This window comes from Tenebrio molitor, chromosome 3, assembly GCF_963966145.1.
Source record: "Tenebrio molitor chromosome 3, icTenMoli1.1, whole genome shotgun sequence".
NCBI lineage: Eukaryota > Metazoa > Arthropoda > Insecta > Coleoptera > Tenebrionidae > Tenebrio > Tenebrio molitor.
The window spans coordinates 8,082,125-8,108,271 of record NC_091048.1 but is presented as its reverse complement, the minus strand read 5'-3'; the positions used below and the strand labels follow the sequence as shown (position 1 = coordinate 8,108,271).

Sequence of the window (26,147 nt, the reverse complement as noted above, 5' to 3'; positions counted from 1 at the left end):
AGAGGCTTTTTTTCAATGGGGATAATTTAATTATTAAATATTTCGTGTAATTGATAATTGTAATTCATAATTAAATCGTGACAAATGCTTCAAATGACTTTACATTTGACTCGGTCGAGCCGCCTGTGGACACTTCTACTCCGCTCAGAAAAAAAATGCCACTTTAACCGTTTCTATGGAAATACATAAAGACGCGTTTTTCGACAGCTTGAAGATAAAATCTGGATCCCATTATTCAAAACATATTGTTTATTTATTCTTAGCATGAACATTTGAACATTGCAAGCTTGACATTTAAAATATATTTGTGCTTATTTTATTACACTTGAGGAGATGTACCTATTACATTTCCTTAAGTGACTACCTGGTGTTGGCGTGTGATTTTTTTGCAAAATCTCAAACGTACATTTTTCTTCGCTTCGAAATAATTCATGTATTATGGAAATTATTACTACAAATTTTTAATACAAATTCCATTCGATTAATAAATTCATTGATAACATCACTTACAACTTATCTACAAGATGCAAAAATAAACCATATACTCGTGATGCATCTATTCTGGAAGAAATAACCTAACGTTCTGTTTCGTGAAAGAGTTTTAAAGTAAATTTGTTACATTACATTTTAGATCAAATAGCACTTTATGAGAGTCTCAAAGTACTTTGCTCCTTTCTTACCATTACCAGTTTAATACTGTCAAGTTGATATGGAGAAATAAAAATTATTATAACCATTACATCGGTGGTAAAGAATATAAAGAATAAGATGCCTGAGAAAAATTTTAGGAATTAATAAAAATTACACCACAAAAGTTATTAAAAAATGTTATGTTTAGAATAATTTACATCACAATTACAAATTTTTGATTATTCAACGGTTAATTTTTTTTTTTGATGCTGTATGCACAAGAAACTTAATTTATTTCCATCCAGCTCATATACAATAAAAAATAAGATATCAAATTATTTATAAGACATCATAGTAGTGTTCCAAACATACGTACATAGGTATAATTTCATTTTTCCACCTTTTTGTGTTTCCGCGTAACGTCATCGCTATTTTTTGCCCATTTGGATTATTAGATCTCAAAAAAATCTTTATTTTTTAGTAACACGATATTGTTTCTTTTCGTCATAGATACAGATTGTGAAAAACAACTCATATCTCCCTTGGGATTTGTCAAATTTTTTCGCCCTCCACATTGTTGACAACAAACTCATGAGAACGAAACTATAGCAACCACATATTCACGCAATCTTCACTGCTAAATATTTTTAATAAAATTTTAACTTTTAAGTACAGAGACTAAAAAATAAAATATTGTATGCACCACGGGAGATATTCATGTTTTTCCCCTCGGTTGACTTATAATTCCTCGGGCCAAAGGCCCTCGGATTATAACCACATCAACCTCAGGGAAAAATTATATTCATATCTCCTTTAATGCATAAACAAACTAAAACAACAAATAAGAAAGCATTCACAATGCACATTTATGAAAATAAGAAGTGGCCTGCAAGATCTCCTGATCTCAGTCCATCAGCTTTTTTATTCAGTTATGCAAGAAGCAAGGTTTACTTCAGTTGAGTTGTAGCTACAATTGAACAATTGAAAAAAAGGATTCGAGATGAAACAAGGGCACTGCAGAAAGTGTAACAAAAACACAAATACCAGCACCTCATTACGGTCCTAGTTACGAACAGGCACTCTTCAAAAAATTTCTTCTGAATTCCAAAATCGATTAGCATAAAGAAGAAAATGGCTTTGAACACCCTGATGGTTATTTTTGTTAGACGTTCAATTTTATAATTGTATTTTATTGCCGTTTTTTTTTAATTTGTTGTTTTAGAATGTTAATTTCAAAAATACTTTGCCATATGAGTATAATTTTGTCATTAAAGATTTTTTAATGTAAATTTCATTTCTCCAATGCTTTCACTTTTAATAAAAATCGATATCTCAACTATCAGTTCAAAGGTCATACATACATGACCATAAAACATAATTTGTCAATCTATCCGAATCTGTAAATAATGAAAATAATGGAGAGTAGTATTTAAAAAATGGAGATGACGTCATTGCGGACTAATGAAAAAGAGCAGAAAATCATTACATAGGTATTTTCTTTTAGAAAAACATGGTTTACCGGAGTTTGCATAACGACGGTGTAATATTTAATGTCATGTTAATGAGTGTAATTTGGATGAATTAATTTTTGGAGAATGTAAATTCAATTAAATATTAAGTACAATTTTTGCACTAAACTTTAGAACTGTTTAGTAATTTATGAAGGAAATGTTCATGTTTTATCGTTAACTCCGTTGGGAGTTAATGCGTGGTTGTTAATGCCAACATCACTAAAAAACAATGTTTAAAGCTTCCGAGTTGAGAATAAGAACAGTTAGCTCGTGTGTCGATAATTACAGACTTCCACAAACACCGTAACACCGACAATAATAATTAAAAATAACGAAGAAAATATCCTTTTCCAATAAAATCAATTATCATTTATCAGTGACATAAATTATTTATGACGGCGGCTGTGTACACAATCTACTTTCAACGCCGGCGATTACCTCTTTCCGCTCACTCAACGGAGTGGTGGTGGAAAGCTCGTTTTTTAATTTTTTTCTACGAAAATTACGCTCTATTACGGCCAAAACCGCATTCAGTATAAATCTGGCAACGACGCACCGACTTCGGTCCAGGTGAAAAAATAAATTACTCTGTGGGACCGGTCGTTATTAAGATTCGGCGATAATATCCCCCACAGATCGGGCCGTAAGGGCTGGATTCGTGTGCGCACGGCTTAAGCTTAAAAACCCTAACGTGATGGTTCAACGTTGTTATTTCCACAGCGGCTTGTATGGGTGTATTTAAAATGTGGGCTGGTGGAGATCTGGAAATTTTATTAACCTGAAAAAGGCAATCACACTGGTTAGTTGTTCGAGATTTCGGCTGAAAATAGATTAAGTAGAGAGGGGTGTTTATGTCGTGTCCAATCGGACATCGTTTCCTTTAAGGGTGTGCCATTCGAATTTGTTCCCCGACAAAAATTTTATGCCCGACTTTCAATAAACACCGTTCGTGCTTAAAATAAGAATAAGTCGTAAACACGTCACTCATAAATTACAAATTAATGTAGTGCAGCTATTGACTGTAATGGAGCACAGTGGGATTAAAAAAATTGAAAGCTTAGTTCAGAACAAAAATCGATTCGTACGTTGAGACATGTCTAAGTACAGCTTTATTTAAAATTCAATAAATTTAAATATGTAGTGGCAACGAAGTTTTAGTGAAATCTTCTTTTCTTTTTCTAATGTGATGTTAAAATATAAAAGGAGTTTACAGGGTGTAACAGAAAAAAGTGGATTTATTTTAACTGGTAATAGGACTCATCTACTACAACTTTTATAAATATTTTTGTTCGAAAACAAATTCTGAAGGGTTTTAAAAATTAATCTAAATTTACTAAAGATTTGCTTACCTGCCTATGGAACGATTTTAATCTAACTACATTTAAAAAACAAACAAAAGTAAAACCATTTTATTCATCAAATACAATACAAAGGGAATAAAAACATTCAGGTTTTACGATTCTTGTTTAAAAAACTTTTCAGATTTATAAAATTGTATTCAACGTGAACGGCACGTTAAAATAAAGGGGGGGAAATGGCAATTCAATTTTGCAAATTCCAAGAAACTAAGAAAAGTTATTGTAATTGATGGGTATTATTACCAGTTAAAATAAATGCACTTTTTTCTGTTACACCATGTACAGGGTTGGGCGTCGTTACGCGCACGCGAGAAATCGCGACTTCTATTCAATAAAATTGTTGAAATTTTTACACTTACCTGGGTGTTAGTAAGATACATTTCATAATTTTTTGATAATTTTTCACTTAAGGCTGAATGACACGATGCTAAATTTTGTAGACAATTTGTTATAAAATGAGGGAGACCCTCGATCAGGATCAATGAACGATCAGGATCATACTTTGTCTTTGTCATTTTTACAGAATTTTCTGTGAAATTTAGTATCGTGTCACACTAGCTCTACAAAGCCAAAAAAAAAAGTAAATATGTATTACCAAAAAGTCAAATTCTGATTTTTATACTAACCTACCCAGATTCACTTCCCCTAATTATTTACGAAATCAGCGGAAAAAAACACCAATTAGATTTTGAATTAAACGCAATTTTACATTTTAACTTTGAAAATCATTTATGACCTGCTACTTGTGCTGTTGTAAATTTAGGTAGTGAATGATCCTTTTGTTGACAAATTATACCATTTGGGACATAAATCACGCGTCTGGTTTGCGTTTAAATAAAAAAGCGAATTATTTAGCTAACCAAGTCAAAATTTGTAATTGTGCCACCAAGGTTTGATGTGCTAGCAGGTACAAATTCATTTAGTGCAAAAACTTTGTAGGTAAATTAACAGTTAATATCAGAACTCTAACAAAACTGTTACAGCCTTATTTATTTAACAAAAAAATAAATTAAAAAATCCTCAAATATACCTTATCAATAATTAGTTAGGTAGGTATATAAAATTTCGACAATTTTATTTAATTAGAAGTCGTGATTCCTGTATACACGCTCTGCCACCCTGTGGTACTCCAAGGATGAGTAGAAGACATAACTTACTCATTTGTAGGGTGACGATTATGTTCTAATAAAAATTTAAATAGTATGTAACCTCTTTGAGGCATACTACAGGGTCATTATAAATTACTGTAGTCGAAGCAAGCCTTGCCCATATTATGAAATTTTTGCCGCTCTATACAAACATAACTCTAGTGTGGCGTGAAGTGTCAATAGTGTGAATTGTGTGAACGGTGTGTTTTCACTTATTCACTTAATTTTGATCATTTTCATATGGAGCGGCAACCACAAATTTCACATTCAGTTTTTACGCCAACTTGACCTACAGTAGTTTATAATGACCCTCTAGAAATAACCAAAGAAAAGTTGAGAAGCTAAAATTTATGAATTACTAAAACGAAATTTTGAGTTCATAAACACAAATAATTTCCGGCTTGAAAAATATGTCAACAAAACACAGGTTGTGTAATTTATAACAAAAATGACATAAAATAAAATAATAGAACTACTACTTACAATTAAAAGCAATATTGACCAACTTAAACCAATTTTATTTTGGCAGGAATGGACCTTCCTATCCAAACTCTCAAAATTTCAAAACGACCTTTATCATCATCTATGTAGGTGAGATGTAAATTTAAACAATTTTGATAATATATAAATTTTTTTTAATTTCGAAGCCTATTAGGTATGTATTCAGAAATTTTTTTTTCAAAATGTTTATTTTTATTTTTTCGTTATTATTGCCTGCACGGGGCCCATAATTATATTTATTATTTTCCATATCAATTTAAAAGCATTGAAGACCCGAGAGCTATAATAATTATATAAACCCATGCTTTTCTAATATTCCAAGAATTTGATACAAAATATTTTTTCTTCAAACGTCCGTAAAATATGACATTGCACTGCTGCATTGATAATACTAAAGTGTCACTCCATTGTCATGGCATCTAACGAGCTGACCAGCGTCCGTGAAGTTATTATCTCCACTGAGGAGCGTCCGTGAAGTTATTATCTCCGCTGAGGGCGTCCGTGAAGTTATTATCTCCGCTGATGAGCGGCTGTAAAGTAAACTAGCTAAATCATGTGAAATTCCTACCTGCTTTCTTAACATGTCTTAAATAATTTGTTATGAGGGTTTGAAGAAAAAATAGTACATATATGTTATTTCTTGGATTCAGTATAAGGTATGTATATTAGGTACCTATGTACCCTAAGCAGTTGGTAACCCAAGAACTTTGAGGCTTGAGAAAAATAACAAAAACAAAGTAAGGTATTTTGCAGCTTACACTCCTTTTATACAACCCACTTCTTACATTTTGAATTTAACGTTTAATGCCTTGCACATTAAAAATTCTTTTATTGTATCCACCAACACTTTAAAGTGAGTAGTTAAATTCCTTAGAATCCATGCTGTTCTCAGCATGTTGCAAAAACTGCTTCTTTGGACTCAATAATTTATTAGTTTATTACACAGAGGCAAATTTTTCATTTGACTTTCTTAATCAAAAATAATTTGGGGTGCTTGTGTTATCAAATGACATAATATTTTATGTTCATTACATTCCTTTTCCTTATTCTGTGGTACTAATGACGAATCATCACCCACAACATCGTCAAGATCATTTTGGATGAGCTCAGACAGATTGGTATTTTGGTATCTTGGTATTTTTTGAAAGTTTTTACAAAATCTGTACATCTTACTACAATTTAAGGGTAGAATTTCACCTATGAAGCAGTGGAGGACTATTAAATGCAACAAGTAAAGTCCACATTATCGTAGTGAAAATCGGAAGACTGAAAGTTTGTTACATAGCTGAACAGCACATTTTGGAAGAACTGAATATGACAAAGACCTCTGAAAGATGCATGCCACGTTTTCTTAATTCAGAACAAAAACATGTTCGATTTCAAATTACAAAAATGTTTTTGCAATGACTGAAAAATTCAATTTCTTCTTCTCGGTAATAAAAAAATGAAAAATTGGGGAATAAGATGCTGGTGTTGTGCGCCATTTCGGAAGCACGTATTTCAACACCTTATGCAGGGTGGGTTAGAGGTGAAGCTATAAATGCGGAAGTTTATTCACGAAGATGTCTGCCTCGATTGATTCGGTTTATTGAAACATCCAAGAGTTGATAAGAAGCATTCGAAGAAAACTGCGAAACTTAGAAACCCATGGTCGTTAGATGCTTTGTAAGAATTGTTAAATGTTGTTTTCTACATTGTAAATATTTTAGATGCGTGGAAATGTTCTACAAATAAAGAAATACATTGTTGTATCAATATAGGATTTTTTTCAAACTCACATAAATGGTCAATTTCACAGGAACCTTTTTAAATGCTATAGTTTTTAATTTCAGCAATTTTATGTTGGTAAATGACAGAAAAATGTATTAATTAATTATGCAGGTAAATCGTTCCTGGAACTGTTGTTTCCATAGTAACAAAATTAATAAATAATATATTTTGATCGAACAGTTTTAACTGACATTCGTATTAAGCATAACAGACCAGACATTACTATTTTAAATAAACAACAAAAGCAAGCATATCTTTTAGATATAGCTGTTCCAAATTCACATAATACAGGGCAAGTCACGTAAGGTTTATTTCTGAATTTATTTTGTACGCAACCAAAAATACTAATTACGCTGCCCACTTGATTCTGTTTATAATGTGTTTTAATTTAGTAATCAACGTAGGTATGTAATTTGGCTAAAAATATCAAAATAGTGATAGTAATATCCGTAATAGTGTATGTACTCCGGCAAAATTGCCGTGCCGCCAGGTGGTGGAGGGTTAAAAAAATAATAAATATTTTCAACATTTATTTGGTTTTCCATAGTAGATATAGGGTCGACTGTTGTAATGTCATAGTAAGAATAAAAGGTTTTCGAATTTAGACTGCAACCCGAGAAGAAATATTCACTTCCGACGAGTACTGCGAAATGAGTCTGCGCCAGCTTGGCTGCATTCCGTTTTTCCTCGTCACATATCAAAGTGACATAATATATCGGGTGTTTAAATTTCTCCTCCAAGTTGGCGTTGAAGAGTCGATTGTGAACACACCACTCGTCAGTCTGCAGAGTAAAAACACAAACAACGGAAAAAGTGTGGTTAGCTTTAAACGAGCTAATCCGTGGCATGTAATCCGTGGTGCGTTCACAATCGACTCTTCAACGCGCGAGTTCTGATAGGTACACCTGTATATCAAATATTATATGATTTCTTATTTTTTTTATTCAAAAAAGAATTAACAGTAAAATGGCCTTTTAGTTTGGACAAGTACTTTTTTTAATAAAACAAAATGTATGTTATGTATCTTGCTATTTTACCAAATATATGATTGATATAAGGCATAAGTAATTTCTCAACTTGTTATTAAATAAAATATTAATTATTGTTATATGTATTTTACAGAAAAACTTTTTAAAGTAGCATTTTATTTAATTAAAAAAAAAGCTTTAGATTCAGTTGATCTATCAGAAATTTTCAATGTAAGCTTTATTAATTAACCTCATTTTTAAGATAAATAAAGCACTTACATGATGCTAAAAACTAAAAAATATGTAACATCTATTATATTTTAAATCCACTAATAAATGATTAAATATACCTTCAAAGACGGTGAAACATGTAGTAGGCGTTGAAGAGTCGATTGTGAACGCATCAATCGTCAGTCTGTCAATTCTGTTCTGTCATCGACTTAACCTGAACCTCACTTTTTGGGTCTGTGATAAACAATAAATTTTCATCAAATGAACTTTTATTAATTGCAATAAACAATTTACAATAAGTGATCAAAATGGCCACCGCCTTCATCCAGGCACGCTCGAACTCTTCACCCATTCCATTTGTGACATTTCTTAACACATGGTTAAAGTTATTACTTTCATTAATTTTTTTCACTATGTACTGCAATTCATCCTGGTTGTCTACAGGCTGCTGGAAAATGAAATTCTTTAAATACGGCCACAAAAAAAAATCACATGGTGTGAAATCACAAGATCTGGTGTGTTCCGACTAATAATAATCCTCTCGTCGAAGAATTCTCCTTTAAGGGGTCTTGCGTTGGGTGCACAGTGGCCCCTTTTTGTTGGAAAAAATAAAATCTGAACTTATCATCATGTGCCTAGATCTTCGAAAAAGGGTAGTAAAATTTCTTTTCGATATCTTTGTACCTTCAAAGTGCCTGAAACAATGTTGTAAATTTTCAACAAGTAAGCTCTTTTGTCTTATTTTTACCTTCAAAAATGTATGGCCCCAATTATTCTACGCCTTGAATTGGCCGCCCACACTCCAATTTTTTGAGGCTCTCTATCCTAAAATTAGGCTTTTCCAAGCTTCTTCTATGAAGAAAGTTTTTTCTAATAAATCGTCAACGAAAATTGTCATAATGCAACACAACGTTCGGAAATTCCTGGCGAAACTCTTCAGAACAATCTTGCATTGAGTACTGCCATACTCCATCAACTCGACGGCCGTTCCTAATGTAAGATTCGGGCATGAAAATTTTATGTTGTAACAAAACCATTTTCACGTTCTGAAAAAGAAGAGTATTTAGTTAAAATGATTAAAACAGACAGTGTGTATTTTACTAATGGAATACACACTTTACTCTTACATAAAAAAGACAGGCGAATTAAAAACACAAACAACGTAAAAAGTGAGGTTAGATTTAAACAGCTGATTCGTGATCTGTAATCTGTGATGCGTTCACAAACGACTCTTCAACGCCTACTACGAGGTGAAATTTAAAAAAACACCCGATATTATTATGTTTTCGCTTGAGTTTGGTACTATCGCGGCCAAAATACTTTGGTCGTCAAAGTGACATAAATGACATTCAATTGTAAAGCAAACTTTAGGATGTTTAACCTTATTTTTTACTACTGTCAAAATTATTTTAATCTATCAGTGTCATACGGGTGGGTGGGGTAAATCCCAGCTGCGGAGGCAGGGTTCAAAAGCAAAAGATCAATATGGTCACGGTTTAGACAACCTTCAGAAGCAAGTAAGACGATTCTATATTTATCAAAAACTGAAGGTGCCATATTTTTGACAAGAATAATTTGAAATTGTCATGTATATTGACATTAATACTTGATTTACATTTGAAGTGTCAAAAAGTGACGACCAAAGTATTTTGGCCGCGATAGTACAGTGGGGAGCACGGAATTTCGCACGCCAATTTGTACGTCATTAAAAAAAAACTATCTAGTCTAAGCTTTATTGTCATTATAATCAATAATGAGGTGGGATACGCATGATATATGTGATCATGACTGATGTTTCACCTAAACTGTCACGAAACTGCCGCCAGTAGGTATCTCATTTTAATAAAATTAAGTCAGTGAAATGTCCAATGTGTGCGAAATTCCGTGCTCGCCACTGTACATGAAGTAATTCACCCCTCTAAATATTTATTTAAAAAAACCTTTGTATTTCATTCCTTTTTAAAATAGTGGGCTTCCGCGAATTCCGACTCTGCTTTCCTTTCTTATTGTTAAAATACCTTGACATTTACTTTGCTTGTTACGGAACAGTATTTATTTCATTTCTATGTGTAACACAAATAATGATAATAATGTGCGTAAAGAAAATACCTGAAACACAGTAATTATTTTGGTGTTCGTTGGTGGTCATTAAATTCTCATAATAACCGTTTGTTTATTAACAATATTTAGTACTAGGTATACCAATCAAATTACAACATATTTGTTTAACAATTAATAATAATGATGATTTCGGTATTTTATAGGCGTAATGAATGATTTCCATTTGACTTTTCAATACAAATATGTAACAGTTATCGGAACAATAACAGTCTTTATGGAGGTTATTTATGGCTTAATTTAACTGTCGTTAGGAGGAAGTTGGTTATTAAATGAAAAACTGATTCGATTTTCACAATTTGTAAATATTTCAATATATTTCAATGGGCAAACTTTTAATGGGCAAAAATAAAAGGATACTTAATTCGATCAAACCAATAAATCTACAAGTTTTTCACTTTTTCTCTTTGATAATTTTATTCCCCTATAATAAATAAACAAGGGGAGCGTTATTTTTGTCAGTCTGACATCGACAACGACGTCCTTTCCTTTTCGAGAGCGATAAATACATCTATCAACTATTTATTCTAGAAACAACCACTGAAATACATTTTTTTTAAATAAAATTCATCTTTTGTGTGCGAGAATCAATTGCGAAAATTTTTTCAACCTTGCAAGTGCTTTTGTTGTTGTGGGCATAAGCACGAATCGCAGACGACATTTATTACGGTTGCCATGACAACCCCAGCAAATGAAAGTTTCTATTGGATGCTTTTTGCTTATTGTTTTCTCATAAAAAAAGCTCTTGTGTAATAATTATTACACTCCATAAAAATTTACCACAATATTTACAAACAAAGGAAAGTATGTACTTCTTCTATAGTTGGCGCGGCGAACCACTGGAGTAATCACGAGTTGTTCACGTGATAGTTCGTAGCGACGTCATAAAAAGCCTGATTTACACTGCCTCGCCAAATTTGAGTTCTATGCGGGAAATTTAAATCTTGCTACTTTAAGAATGAATGGAAATTTCGGCTGCGTGCATTGAGTTGCACCCTTCGCCCAACAGGAAACCATCCCCCGAAAATCACGTGAAGATCACGCCAGTTTTACTTCACTGAGTCGCCGCGCCGACTATACTTGCTAGCACGATTTTTCTTGAAGAGTGTTTTATTCAAAATTCATAAGACTGCAGTCGAAGGAAGTAGAGAAATTATTATAAAAAAAATTTAGTTACACATTAAAAACCCCTCCGTTTTAATTGGATCATCTCTCGGTAATTTATTCGTTGGACAACACTGGATGTTCCTTATTACTAAGAACGGTGGAAATATATTTGTATAAACCCAGCTGATAGATTGATAATTTGCCGCCATGAATATAAATAGAATTGCTCCAACTGCTTTTCAAAAGACTAATTGCGCTGCTGTGGCACGTGAGATTAAGTATTAAATTGTGCTTTATAAAAACTTCCAATTTTTAAAGCATCTCCATTATGTTCTCGGAAATGCCTTTCACATCATTTACGTTTTACACACTCAAGAGTCTATTTTTGACTTGCCAACAGACATAATTAGAGATATTTGTATCTACGGTCTTTATCGCTCCTTGTTCCCAAGGTCTCCATCAAAACTCCGAACTGATTATACTTTTTAGAGAAGATACGGATCTCGAGGGGTGGACTATAATACATTAATTTTCCCTTATTTATTTTTTTGAAGATTAACATTTTGTTCCGGCAAATCTGATATTTTAAAATTAATTTTTTCTAAAAAAAAAAAAAAAATGTACATGCAAATTATATCGCGATTATAATTTGTCACAATTATTTAGGTTTTTTGTGAGTTTATAAGGTCAGCTGTTAACGACAATCACAATTACAGATATTTGTTAATTTTAGGTTTTTCTATAAATAACAATGTTTTTGATTTGAAACCATTCGTTAGTCGAAATGGCGAGTCAATATTTTAATTATTTAAAAGTTATTGAAAATTAGTTTCGATGGAGTCTATTCATTTGCAAAATAAATAAAATCGTGATGACGCCGCTGACATAAATAGACCAAAAATTCGTTTATTTATAATTAAAATGTGTTTCGGTGCGACATCATTGCGGAATTACATTTAGAGGGATGCACGCCGATCGCCACAAATTCGGTAAATTATTCGCTTTTGACTCGAGGGCTGGCACCTCTTAGCCCTCCCTATTTTTAGCCGAATAATTAATGCAGGTTTCATCGAGTTGAGGTATGAATAAATACACTCTAAAGAGCTGAAACGTTTCTGTAAATTTCTCGGCGAATTTGCAGCGGACTAAAAGCCCAGAGAAAACGACACGCATTACGGTTTTCTGACCACTATTAATTAAAACTGGTTGTTTAGAACTCCAGCCAACAGACGACCAAGACTATCTCCATCTGGATCTAGTTTACATTCCAGTTTGGAAGCCGGGTCGCTGCAGTCGCCTAGATTTTCGGCCATTTTTAAAGCACCTCCAGCGCCATTTCCTCCACTTTCGCACCGGTTTCAGGTGCACCGGCGTCACACTTTTTCCCGTCCTGTCAGTAGTTTTCACGTAATTTTAATTAACTTATTGGCACCTCTGGAACTTTTTCTTAGAAAACAACTGGACCACAGCTGATATCCCTAATTCCTTAATGTGTTTTCTTTTATGTCTTTGACCAAACAACAAATACGAGAGAAACTTCTGATTTGATCGGGTTTGCTCCTCGAATATTGACTAATTGTGCCCCCGGCGGCCGATCCACCGGTTACGCCGCTGCCAGGTACAAGCCCAACCGTCAAATTTGCGCAGTGGATGAAGTCGCCGAAATCAACAATCCTTCAACACATTTGTTTGTAAACTTGACCGCTAAAAAACAAAGAAACTGGCGTAAAGAAGGAGGCCACAGACCCAATGGTACTCGATCTGTCTCTGTTTCTCGGCGAGTGGGTCTCTTTGTGGGGACAGTTGCTTGTTGACTGTTCTCGGTCTTCGTCTGGCGCGGGGAGTTGGCGTAAGTCGTCCTCCGTCGACAAGAAGCGCACGCAGCGCTCCCAACGGTCGCAACTTCAAATCCGTTGGCGCGCTCATTCCTTCACACAACTCCGCACAAGGAGGTTACAGTGTAGCCGGCTCGGAGCGCATTTTTCCCGAAAGTTTTCAAGTTCAACAGCTAAGACGCAGTGTTGTGCGATTTTTGTGGTGTTTGTTGGTGTCACCCGAGGATGGATTAAGTGGTGTGGTTCTTGTTGTGACTTACCCTCGGAATGAGGGCCTAGTGCGCGCTTGTGGATTGGATTTTTCTCTGGTCGACAACGAACTCTTAACGAACCATGGAAGTTGCAAAGACGATTCTGCTTCTCGCGCTGGGATTCCGTGAGTACTTGTTTTGATCAACTCCGGTCTAACGCGATTACTCCGGTCCCAACGGCCGTACTCCCAAAAATTGCTTCCGCCGAGCTTTCGGTGCCGCGCCGCAACTCCTTCCCCGAACAATCAACCGGGATTATTTTTCAAATTTTGCTTAATTAGTCCTGACAGGTCGCGTTGTTGTTTTCCGATTAGTCCCTTGTCTTGCGTGTTAACTCGATTTGACGGTCCGATATTTCGTTAATTGGCGTCATTTTTGCGGAGCGAAATTATTCGGTCTCCGGTTCGGTCAATTGAATTTATTTATTTGACGCGCGAGGTAATTCCGGGTACGTTAAAAGGTGTCCCTTGGGCATTACCCAAACTAATTCGAGGGTTCGTTAAATTTAGAAATGAATTTAGTGAAAATCGCCCCGGAATTTCAACGAACTTTCGATACGGTTGCGTCTGGTTATTTTCGACAACTCCGCTTTTCAAGTGGAAGCAATTCACATCCAGTAGAAGGAAGCTCTTGAATATTTTAAAATGTACATGTATTCGTAATTACTGTTTTATAAATAAAACCGGTATCAATGACGGCCGTTCCTTTTCAATTGTGATCAAACTGAAAGTGTCTGGGGGCGTTCAAGGCTTCTCGTAACAAGGGAAGCGAAAGAATGTGTAGAAAAGTAGAACGTTGTCACACCGGACAAGAATTAAATGTCGAATCAACAAAAAACGAAAAAGCCAAATTTTAAACGTAGAACTCTTCTGCATCGAGACATATTCCAAATGGGATTTCAAGAGGGTCCAGACCAGATTTTGCTCTTTTGACTACTGACACCTTACTCTTTGTGTAGGTAGTTATGCAGTTAGGAATGCCGGAATGACCTACGCTAACCTTACGGTTATGACAATAGGTGCAGTTTTTAAATCCTTAACAGTTTATTAAAATTGATGATAATGAATCGTCTTAATGGGAATTACGAGATGTATCAGTTTGCAGCGAGAACAGCAGAAGAATTTCTTCATCATTGCATCTCATGTATCACTCTGGTCAGTTTCAAGCTGTGGCGTTGTAGATTCGAAGATAAAAATTTTCGGGAGAACTAACTAAGCGATTGCAGAGTGAGATTTGGAATATTTTTTCAAAATGTCTACATATTATTTGGTTAAGAAATTATACATCGTTGCCAGATTATCGCTAATCAACGAGAAGAGAAAATTTTCCCTTTAGGTCTGAGAATTACTTCGTGAAGTTTATCAACGTATTCAATTTCCGGAACAATCGTTAATTTTTGAAGAACCAATAGCGTTTAGAGACAACAGACAATGATAGTAGGTACTACATGCGAAGTGCGACAACTGTTCAGGAACAGCTGAAGTAAACTTGTTTATTTTCTTTGTGGATCAACTTTGAACCTTCTTCCGCAAATCTTGATGATGGTGTCCCGCAGTTCCTTTTGTTGTGAATTGTTCCAGTAACATAATTTCATTCACATCTGCCGGATCTCTCTCTTCTCCCTGATGGAACTTTAGTTTATAACCTACAATCTTAAAAATTGTATTTGTTCTTTAATCCAGATCCAGTCTAGAATCTGATTGGCCCTTTATGAACCACCCAATTTGCATTTTTTTTTCATTAATAAAAAGATGAAATCTTTTAGTCTTTGTTATAGATTTACAGTGATTTTTTTGAATTGAATGAGGACTCAATGAAGATTTAATTTCCATTGGAATTGTTATCTTCGAATTAAATCTTCATTTATTTCTCTGAACGCATTCAAAATTGTGACGATTCCGCAACAGATTGCTGCAAGATAACATCGTGAGCTTTATCATCAACAAACCCTTTTCGTAACTGTAACTTTTTTTCACTGATTAAGTATCCATCTTTCATTCAAGTTTTTTTCGTAAACCATCTGTTTATCATCCAGTAAAAGATCTTTGCCAGATGTCCTAAAATACCTTGCCTTGAGATAATGCATAACAATTTCCGAATTCATTCTTTTAGTGCGATGATTTATTTGCTGCAACTGGATTAATATAACCTACTGCATAATAAAGCAAGCTGTAACAGTATTTAATTAAAAGCGCTGGTCCAACCGGTCAGATAACTCTGTCGTTTTTCCTTCTACCATGCGATCAACAATTGCATATTTAGATCAAACAAGCCTTTGAGATTTTGGACGTATGTCCACATCTATGCTCTGGAATACATGGAAGTATTTTTAGTTGCATATACCAGTTTCAATTTAAATTTTGAAATTTTTTCTGAAATTCGGCCAAACAGGCAATAGCTCTCTCTGTATTCTCCATTATTGAAAACACCATTACGAAAGTAAGATTCAATGATGAATCTTTTACGTTCTGAATTAAAAATCATTTTTGCGTTAAAATTTGATTACTAATGACAGTTGTGCAAAGATAGAAAAAATCTGACACTAGGTTCTTTCGGTGCATAAAAGTAATCTACTGAAACTGGTAGTTAAAGATTGGTCGTTCTATTGTATCAACATTTTCTGAATCTTTCCACTATTCAAACCATGTTTAAAGATCGTAGCGTTAGTAGGAATATTGGTTTGCACGCGAAACTGAGGGAATCTGTCAAAATACAGAGTGAATGAAAGTGAACTAGAGACATTGATAAAGCATTCATATTACTACTATTAAGTGTATTCGGTGATTCAGTGCCTAATTACAAAAAAATAAGGAAGTTGAATCCTAACCTAATTTGCGAATGACATTTGACGTTTGTCCGAGAAACCGCTACTACAGCCGTTCTTTCGACCTACTGTCAAAGTCATAGCCGGCTTTTTTAAGTAATTGTTAATTTTTTCTTTTTTGTATCGAATCCCTCTAATTTGATTTCCTCCAGGTGCTCGTCCCAGCGGCAACTTTTCCCATGAAAGGCGCCATAACAATTACAAGAATGTATAATAGGGCCAGAGGGTGGGACCTTTGAAGTGTTTTCATTAATAAAAAAGTTAGTTAACGACTTTTCCAACATTGTCACGCATGTTTTTCGAGTGGAGTACATTTTATTAATCCTTGCGGGGATGTTTCGCTGTCGTCATAATTAATCGTTTGAACCGATAATGTATCGTTAGGTGTAGCGCCGATTCAAATTAATCGCGGAAAATGTCAATAAACACGTTGCAAAAACCGTCGAACAAACAATTACCTTCGTTTTTTTCGATTAATCAAACAGATTTTCCCATTCGCTGCGAGATTTTAATTTGTCGATGTTTTCTAAAGTTCGGTCGGTTTTTATCGGGGTGAAAGTTGCCCTCGCGCGACATTTCACCCCCCACGCCTCACACGATATGACAAGATGTGTGATGTTTGTGCGAATCCATTACATCTAATGCGGCGCGATGGGGTGTTACTCCGATAAAGATGTTTAAAAAGACGCAAATCCGCGAGGACAAAGTCAATTTTAATATTCGAGGGAAAGTGGCCAATAAATATTTCCATCACGCGGCGCACCGCGCTCATTACGGGGGCGGCGGTTTCCAGTTTTTTTAAATGTGCACTTAATTCGTCCCCGAAATTTGCCCCAATCGCTTATGATGTTTATACTTTAAACAAACTGGAGCGCTATTGGATTTTTCTCCCCGGAATGAGGTATTATCTGTTGGGAAATTTTGCTTTCACAAACTCAATTTGATGCCAACTCGTGCTTACATAAAATCGCTTGACAAAATGAAAATAAAACAGGACGCCGGAATTAGAGCTAGAGCTTTTGACTCCTGGATCGTCGCCTGACACTCGGATTTTCATATAGTTTCGCTAGGCCTGGAAATATATGCTTCGGTTTCATTTTGGAAATCGACTCGACGAATATGTACTGATTACGGCAGATCTGGATGGGACTTTTGATTTGATCGGCGATCAATAGAAACGTGTCGAGGATCAAAGAAATGCCTTTGTCAATTTCCACAACATCAAAAACGTCGCTGTCACAGAAATAATCAGGTCGGCACCACATGTGTGTCGTCGATATTAAAAGCAGAAAAAAACCTGTTTTTGCGCAATGCTTCCAGATATTTACAAATGTTTTGTGACGAATATACCCTCCAGGCTGTCGAGGAAATTTCTCCATGCAGAATACCCCTGCATCGTAATCGTACATTATAAGCATTGATAAATTGGGAGGGTATTTTTTGCTGTTGTTGTACGGAACGGTTGGCGTTCCCCTCCGAGATAAGCTTTGTGTTCTTGCACAGGAAAAATTTAATCCGGAGGTCGCTCGGTAATGGTTCTTGAATGACTAACCCCAACTAATCCATGTCGGCAAATATTTAACTAATCTTAAAGCAATTGCAAGTCGAGACATGGAGAAAACCTCGCCGCGTTCAGATTTGCAGAACTGGGTTAGTTGAACCGTCTCTTGTGTACAAACTTTTCCGTTTTTATGAGATGCTATCAGATTTAGTTGTTGGCTTTTGTGGGACAGTGGAATAGAGAGTTTCCGGTCGCGATCGAATGAGAAACTTTTCATTTTTAAATCACTCGAGACTCTATTTTGCAAATCAGATTTTTAATCGACAACAGTAAAATTTACTTTTACGACGTACGCCCCCGGAATTACTCATAACAAAATATTGCTCACACAATTAGACTTTTAATGGGAAATGTTTTTTGCCGCCAGCTCAACTTATCAAACTTATCAGAGGAAGCAGAGATGAGTCGTGTGTTCTTGAGTTGTAACAGGAAGATGATCTAATCTGGATGCTCCACAGTTCTTGAGCTAATGAAATTCGAAATTTAAACAACAAAAGAGTGGTTCGTGCAGCAAGAAAGCAATATATTCGGTGTTTCATTAGGCGCTGTACAAATATTTTCCATCAGTGACAGTTTAATTTTTAAAGCTTATCGTGTCTTATCTTAAACAGTGTTAACATGCTTACTCGGGAGATTTTATCAAGATCGGCCTAAATATTTGTAAAGCGGCCCTAAAGATTTTCAGGCGGTTTGAGATCTGGACGTCGCGGTGGCTTGCAGACGCGAATGTTGCGCGCTGCGGCGCGAGCTGGAAATAGCCGTCAACAACGTGTTTTTAATTAGAAGAAAAAGAAATGATCGACCGGAACACATATGCGTTTTAGATTGCAATTAATTCCGCATCCCTTGCGATATTGTGAAATTTCGTTTTAATTAAAATATGTGGGAATCGGTTGAAATTGCCGGGGCGAAAAAGCAATAAATCGTCTGGAACATACCATCGGCATATTGATTTACAGGTCATCATCATCTAGCAAATATTAAAAGTGCGATCTAATGAAGAATTATGCGTCTAATCCGAGCATTGGACGTATTAATTGGCTTGCAGATGCGAAACGAAGAGTGTACAGGTCGCATGTTAAGATGATTAAAAACGTAACATTTATCAAAGGCGAGGGCAGCTTCGCAGCTTACTCTTATAATGAATACAAATGAGAGTATGGCGACACACGAATATTGTGCAATACAAAGGCGGTTTACAACAATAAAATACAATGTAAACCAGAACACAGCCCTTTCAATAAATATGTCAAAGGAGCGGGTTTGATTTTTCTTCAGTGTCGACAATGTGTCACGGTTTGATAGATAAAATGGCCTCAGATTGTTGCGGTAATTGCAAATGAGGTTGTTCGGTGCGCTTAATTGCGGGGGAAATCGAATCGGGCACTGTCTACGGCTCCAATTAGCAACAATTTTATTGAAATGTGCCAATCTGCAAATAGAAAAGTGCACACTCATCATTTTCAAGTCGGAAAAATTATGCAGTAGGATAGAAATCATCAGATGTGCAAATATTGGCTCGTCTGGAGTTCTTGCAGTCGGCAACGTTGCGGTAGGCGCTCACCAATCCGCATCGTACGCATCCTACATATCGAAGAAATTATCTTTGCGTTATTTTAAATGTATGTAGGTGCGTTCACAAGGCAAAAGAACAAAACAAAAATACAATTTCAATAATACCTACGCGTATATTAAATATACACCGATTGGTCATATGCGTACAATGCGAGCCGATGAGCGCCCACCTTTATCGTAAAACTTACGGCGCACAGCGTATTTGAAGTACTAGTTCACCTGCAAGAAATGCCAGCTTCTGTAAAATCTCTGACGACTATAACGCCACTAACTTGTCCCTTTTTAATTTTGTCCTTTGCTTGGGCAAGTGGTGACGAAGGCACCCTTAATTAGTAGATGGATGCGACTAATCAAAACACGACACAATTAAATTGGAAGGGGTACATTCGTGTGCCGTAAGATATAATGGAAAATGGCAGTCAAATGGATTATTGTAGTCACGTCGATGTTCCGGTTTTGAACTCGAATGAATACCTGTCTATCTGTGCAAATATCATGAAGTAGAGAACTCGAACGATTTACCGAAGCATCGCCAAGCTTAAACGATCTGAAAATGAGGCGTTACTTCAGGACAAGCTGAAAAAGCGCCTTTCATAAAGCTCTGCCAGGAAAACGGGACTGCTGTCTCAGTTGGTAATAGTAATAGTGAACAGTAAATGGATGTTGCAGCACAATTAAAAAATGGGTTATAGCTCTTGAGACAGTGGGTCGTAAACTAGGTTGGTTATAACTTAGAGGATGTTAGGCTTGATGCGTTGGCAGTCTTCTTGATAAAGTATTTTTCTTGGGTAGTGAAATAAAATAGTATTGATAATAGTAATAATATTTAATCAGGCAAGAAGACCGGCAGTGTGTAAATAAAATATCATATGTGTAGCACACAGTAATTCTACTTCCACCTTATTATTTTATTTCTTCTAAATGCGTTTCCTAAATTTAAAATATGTAGTATATTATAGGATTACATTGTATCCGGTGTTCATTTAAATTTCTCCTCAAAGTTCCCGTCGAAGAGTCGGTTGTGAACGCACCACTCGTCAGTTTGCAGAGTAAAAACAAACGCAAAAAGTGAGGTTAGTTAAACAGCTGATCCGTGATGCGTAATCCCTGGTGCCTTCACAATGGACTCTTCAAAGCTTGTTGTTATAATTGAGATACGTAGTACTTAGTGTGTGGTGTGATCAAGAAAACTTGTAATCGAATCAGTCTTGAAACTGTCGATGATTCAACTACACCGATAATAGTTAAATACGATGAAAGAAACCAAAGAAACATGGCGGAGATGAGAATTTTTAAATTAAGTTTTATTATTAAAAATGTGTGAATTTTCAAAAAATACGAGAATATTCATTTTCTTAAATTGTAGCAATAATAATATGTAATTATGTATTTCTTGACCGAAAGCTAGAAAACACGAATTCGAGAAAGTAAGGTTAGGACGTTGTTTGCTGTCGTTTCGTCTATACATGTGGTTTAAGTTCCAACGAAATGGCCTACCAAGGATTTGACAAAAAATTTAAATTAAAAAAAAAGATGAAAACTAGAGTTTCTGCAAAGAATATAAAATTTTACTAACTAACGGGCCTTCTAATAAATTTATATTTAGAGCAACCTATGGAAATTCAATTGTTTGCAACATTTTTCCAGCGTAGAAAATGACACAAGAAACGTCTGACATTTTAACGAAATAAAATTAGGTTAGAAAATATTTTTAATTTTTGTAGTGCATTCTCCATTTCTCCCTATTCCCCCTCCACGGAATATGACAATATGAAATTGGGAAAAAGCTTACTATGTAACCTGTGTAACTCCGGGGAATAATTGCTTACCTACAAAAATTACTTTACACTGTTAACAAAATTAGAATGTCGCCTACGCCTATTCTAAATATATATTTATTTGAAGGCCCGATATAATTAATTGTATTTAAATCTTCAAATAAAGTAACTTTAGATGCCGCAATTAAGCTCATCAATTAGAGAAAACATGCCATTTCATCCCCAAGGATGTCGATTACATATTTTCTGAATCACACGGTATTTAGAAACTGTTAACATTAAGTTTGCTTAAAACTCTGTATTGACATAAGTTAATAAGGGACCATCAACTGGTATTTTTCAGTTCTCTCGAAATCTTCAATATATAAACAGTAGCGTTCTTACAGCTCCTCCCGGGGGAATACTTTTATTTCTGTCAAGTTAAATACGAATTAAATCACTCGGGTTTTTCTCCATTTAAACCAAATAGTCTATCAAGTTTTATTGACAAAACTTAACGCATTACTATTGTATTTAGAGATAGAAAAGACTGAATGAAATAATTTGATGTTTTAGACGGTTGTTTTCTGTGTTAAGATGCAGGAATATGAACAAATAAAAATAATATTTTTATAAAATATTGAAAGTGGAATAGGTTGGCGCCACCTTAGCTGGGACATCTGCAGAAATACCATCACATCCACCATTACTTAATTATTTCCCCCACTAAATTTTCTGTAATTTCTTCAGAGCTAATAGGATTTATCATACTAAACGCGGTCCATAACAGTGATGTCAAATTGTGTTTCCCAGCACTCCACATTGTTTTTGCCTCAGATTTTTATTATTTTAATTAGCAATAAAAACGTCATTCCGCAGCCTCGTGGCTCGCTTTTTAGCGTAGCACTTTTTCCGTTTTCCTCTTCATGTTTGGTTAAACACTAGTATTAGATTTTGCCATTGGTAAAACGGTCGTCCTTATCTCCTCGGCCGAGTTGTTTAATCCGTTCGGCGCTTCCATAAATAAATTTTCACGGTGGGCCTTTGTTCGCGGCACAGTCTCCAAGACGATGGTTCCATCTATCAAATAAAACTACAAGGGAACAAGATGCATCGGGCATAATATGGAGGAAAACAAGGAAAGCCCGTAAATCAGACGAGACTTAACTTTCAAGTTGAAAATAATTGACGGGTAGTCCATGGCGGGACTCATTGTTGAAATTCACAGCCCTCAATTTACTACTAGTTCGGGTGGATTTATTACACAAAAACAATGCCATGATTTATGCAGCATCACTCCGTGATTTATTCAGTGTATTGTTAATCGTCAAAAAATCGTACAGAATAACCGACCACCGGATGATATTGTTTCCAAATGTAATCATGAATTATCGATGAATCCGCAACGTGGCCGGAATTTTTACGCAAGAAATGGAATTGCTTAACGAATTGCGGTATTTTGCATGTCGTATCGATGTAAATCCGACAGAACAACGGTGAGCGCGTAGTAAACACCAAATTTGTATGTAATTTCCAAAAAAAATCCACACCACAGACTAGGTAATTCTCGCTCTTCGCAACGAATCAAACGTTGATGCAAGTCGGCTCGTTCTTGATACATTCTACACCGGAAGCTGTCTTGTTTGGCTTATCAAGCTTTATCACAATGGTCCCGATAACGGGCGCGCTGATAAGAATACAGGTGTTTGTAGACTCGACCATTTTCGTAGCATATATGAAGTACAATGGACGCAGCTGTCGACCAGTTAAGCGGGTTTGAACAAGAAAATATGACAGATTTTAATCAGGAAATCGACTGCATTGTGGTGTAATTGCACCACAGAATGCCTCACCAAATGAGGTGGTCAGTTCTTTTGACCCAACTAGATTAAGAGTAATCTTGGTTCTCAGTCAATAAAAAAAAAGTTTAGAAATTTATATAGGGCGATGACAATACATACATATTTACGAATAAATACATAAAAATTATGATACAAGTGGGATAAGACAAACTTAACGATTAACAACTCGGCTTCGCCTCGTTGGCGAATTTCGCACGCGTTTGTTGATAATGCGTTATCACACGTGTATTGTGACAATATTTTATCGAAGCCCGCCCAGAGTTGAAAAAAAAAATTTTTTTTTACCGAAGTGAGAATCGATCACTACTAATAATCAAAAATTTAATATACGTAGTAGGTAAAAATTCATTAACTGTCTTCATCGGGAGTTTGTTTAACAAATTGCAAAAATTGTGTAATTTATAAAAAATAGTTACATATATTAATTGTTCTTGTAGTTAAATCTTGATTAAATAGAAATTTTGATTGATTCGTTGTGCCCGTGAGATAAATGACACTTATCATATCCAATTTGCGTGAAATAAGAACTTGTTATAAAAAGCGTGCGGTAATGAAAATGTGGTAATGGAAAAGCGTGCAGTTTTGAAGTTGTCCTCGTCTGTTTTCAAGCCTCGGCTGCGCCTCGGCCAGAAAACTCAGACTCGGACGAAGAAGATGCACTTTTTGACTATTGTAGATTCCAAAATGGAAATTTGTCTGTAGCAAGTGTAATTAAGGAAAATATTGTCTTTTCTCAACTAAACTAGGCAAAAATGAACAGAGAATTCCACAATTTTTCTTGGAAAGCAAAATAAGTGCCGCAATCCTCCCACGTATTCTTAAACACAAGATAAATTTTAAATGTTACAAGTACTTGAAACATTACATTTAATGTGTATATTAATATATTTCTAACACATTTCATTACAAATTTTAAACGTTATTTATAATAAATTCAAAAAAGAAAAAATTCCCTATTCATTTTTGACTAGTTTATTTTCCGAAGCATGCATTACTTTTGAATTTTTTGAAACGATTAAAAATTTTGTGGACGTTTTCATAAAAGGATTCTATAGATTAGTATTAGTGATATAAAGATATATTTATAGCATAAGCTTGATGTGCTACTGCGAAGACATGCTTAATGGTACAAGGATCAATAATAACAACTATGACCTATTGAACCATAACTAATCTATCAAATTAACAAATCTTAATCAGTGTCCAGGTTTGCAGAATAATCAGGAAATTGTATGTAATAATTATTAGATCAAAGTGTGATAGGGATATCGTAGAAACATTTAAAATTTAAGTAAAAAAAATTGCTATTGCCACTAAAGTACTAAACTATTAGTTGACTTGTACTAACTTTTAGCTTTTAGATTTTATTTGTTTTTTACAATTTCCTTAAAACTATAATATCTGTCTATAATTTCAAAATGTGAGAATGAAAATAACTATTTTTGTAGCATTTCTGATTTTTTTGAAAGGTGTCAGATGCTTGTTTTCATGTACTTTGGAGCACTGTAATTCTAGGAATGTATTGTCTTAAAAAGCTTAAAAACTTTCTGTAGTTTTCCTGATAGAATGGCAACAATTTTAGGTTGGCAAGGTAAAGACCTAGTTTTATGGAATTTTGCCAGAAAATGCCTAAACGTGCAATGAGGAAAGGTAAATTTTTGTATTTTTGAGTTGGTAAACTGTTTCCTGCGATTTGGATTCGCTGCTCGGTTCGAACCGTTGAGTCGTGAGCTCTTCGTGTGGAATTAATTTGCTAATGAGCCGTATTATATGCAAATTATTAAGGTGGGTACTTTAATGTGATCCGTGCGTTTGACATGAACATAAACAGTGTCTTGGTGGACGAATTAATAGGCTTAGGGGTGCTCGCCTTAACCCAAATCAACACAAACTCCAATCGAAATTGGTGCAATTATTGGCTTTGTTTGATCGACTCGTCAAACACGCCACCCTCCACGTGGATTTATTCCTGAGACGTGCATTCATTTTTCATGGAGGTGGACCATAAATGTCATTGGCGTCACTCAAAACGCAACTGGGTCCGATAAATCCGCTTTCAAGTCGGCTCGAAACAGGAGCATTCACGAGGTAACAATTCCGAGCCAGCAGGACCTGATTAGGCCTCACAATGCGCGCATTGACGGGGTGTAAACATAATTTGAATAACGATCTCTTCATAAATGTTAAAACACGACGCGGACGAGGTGTAACTCTTTCGACGAATGCGGTCGTCCAATTAAGAGTGTATCGATTGGAGCTTTCGAAAGCTGTGGAGTGGGTGGGAATTTTTTCGCCCGTTCGAGCGAGCTTTAGATACGTCATGTGTGCAGGATAATTGTCGTTTGTGTCAACTTTATTCGGTCGAAACGTGTGTAAGAGTCGTTTTCTTTGTGTTGACGTTGTTTTGATGTGCACCTTGAGTGCTCTAGGAGATGTAAAAAGGAAATTATTACGAGATTAGTTCCCCTGGCACACTTCTGAGACATATGCGGCGAAAATGAAAAAAGTTTTTTATTATACAATAAAGGATATTTTCATTAGAAGTTTCCCCGGTGAACTAATAGAGAATGTAAAGTTTAAATCAAGTCGGTCGTTCGCGCTACAACCTATAGAAATTTGTTTTTCTTTGTGTTGTATTTTTTCGACGGGGCTGTGTTCTTTTAAGCTCCGATAAAATCTTAGGTTGTTCTTTTAAAAAGTGATAAAAAACTCCTTTGATGATGTTAGTTCCAATCTGAGCCCAAAGATCTTTAAAAGTTTCTTTGATTTTGTTTTATTTGTGGAAGAGAAAATGCAACCAGAATTTTAAACACAATTGTGTATGTGACCGAATAAAACAAAATATAACTCCGTTATATAAAGGAATGAATTTCGTCAAAGGGGAGGTTTTTGTTCGTTTCGCGTAAATATTCCCGAAAAAATACCGAGACATCAGCGAAAACAATCCTTTTCATCAGGCGAAATAAATTGGAACACTGACGTCAATTAAGCGAATAATTCCCAGGATCATTCCGAAATTGGAAATGTTTTTTAAACGTACCTAAAATTTAACGTGTGATTTCGTAAACTAACCCCAGTTAATTGAAATAATGTCGGCTGAAATTATTTGTGAGCTTTCATGCTGCTCACATGTCACATAA

The 26,147-nt window shown here is 35.2% G+C and overlaps 1 protein-coding gene and 1 long non-coding RNA gene across 2 annotated transcripts in view; one reads left to right on the top strand and one right to left on the bottom strand.

The window, feature by feature from the left end:
- Positions 1 to 8,329: 8,329 nt before the first annotated feature.
- Positions 8,330 to 26,147, bottom strand: part of LOC138125510 (uncharacterized) — an 88,255-nt gene continuing 70,437 nt past the window's right edge. The window contains exons 6-7 of the long non-coding RNA XR_011157477.1: positions 8,866 to 9,163; positions 8,330 to 8,812 (exon numbers count right to left, since the gene is read on the bottom strand). This is a non-coding gene — a long non-coding RNA (uncharacterized lncRNA). The remainder of the gene's footprint in view (positions 8,813 to 8,865; positions 9,164 to 26,147) is intronic.
- The window catches only part of ed (echinoid), a 95,462-nt gene continuing 82,571 nt past the window's right edge, over positions 13,257 to 26,147 (top strand). The window contains exon 1 of the mRNA XM_069040844.1: positions 13,257 to 13,553. Coding sequence (XP_068896945.1) covers positions 13,511 to 13,553 — 43 coding nt within the window. The 5' untranslated portion in view covers positions 13,257 to 13,510. The remainder of the gene's footprint in view (positions 13,554 to 26,147) is intronic.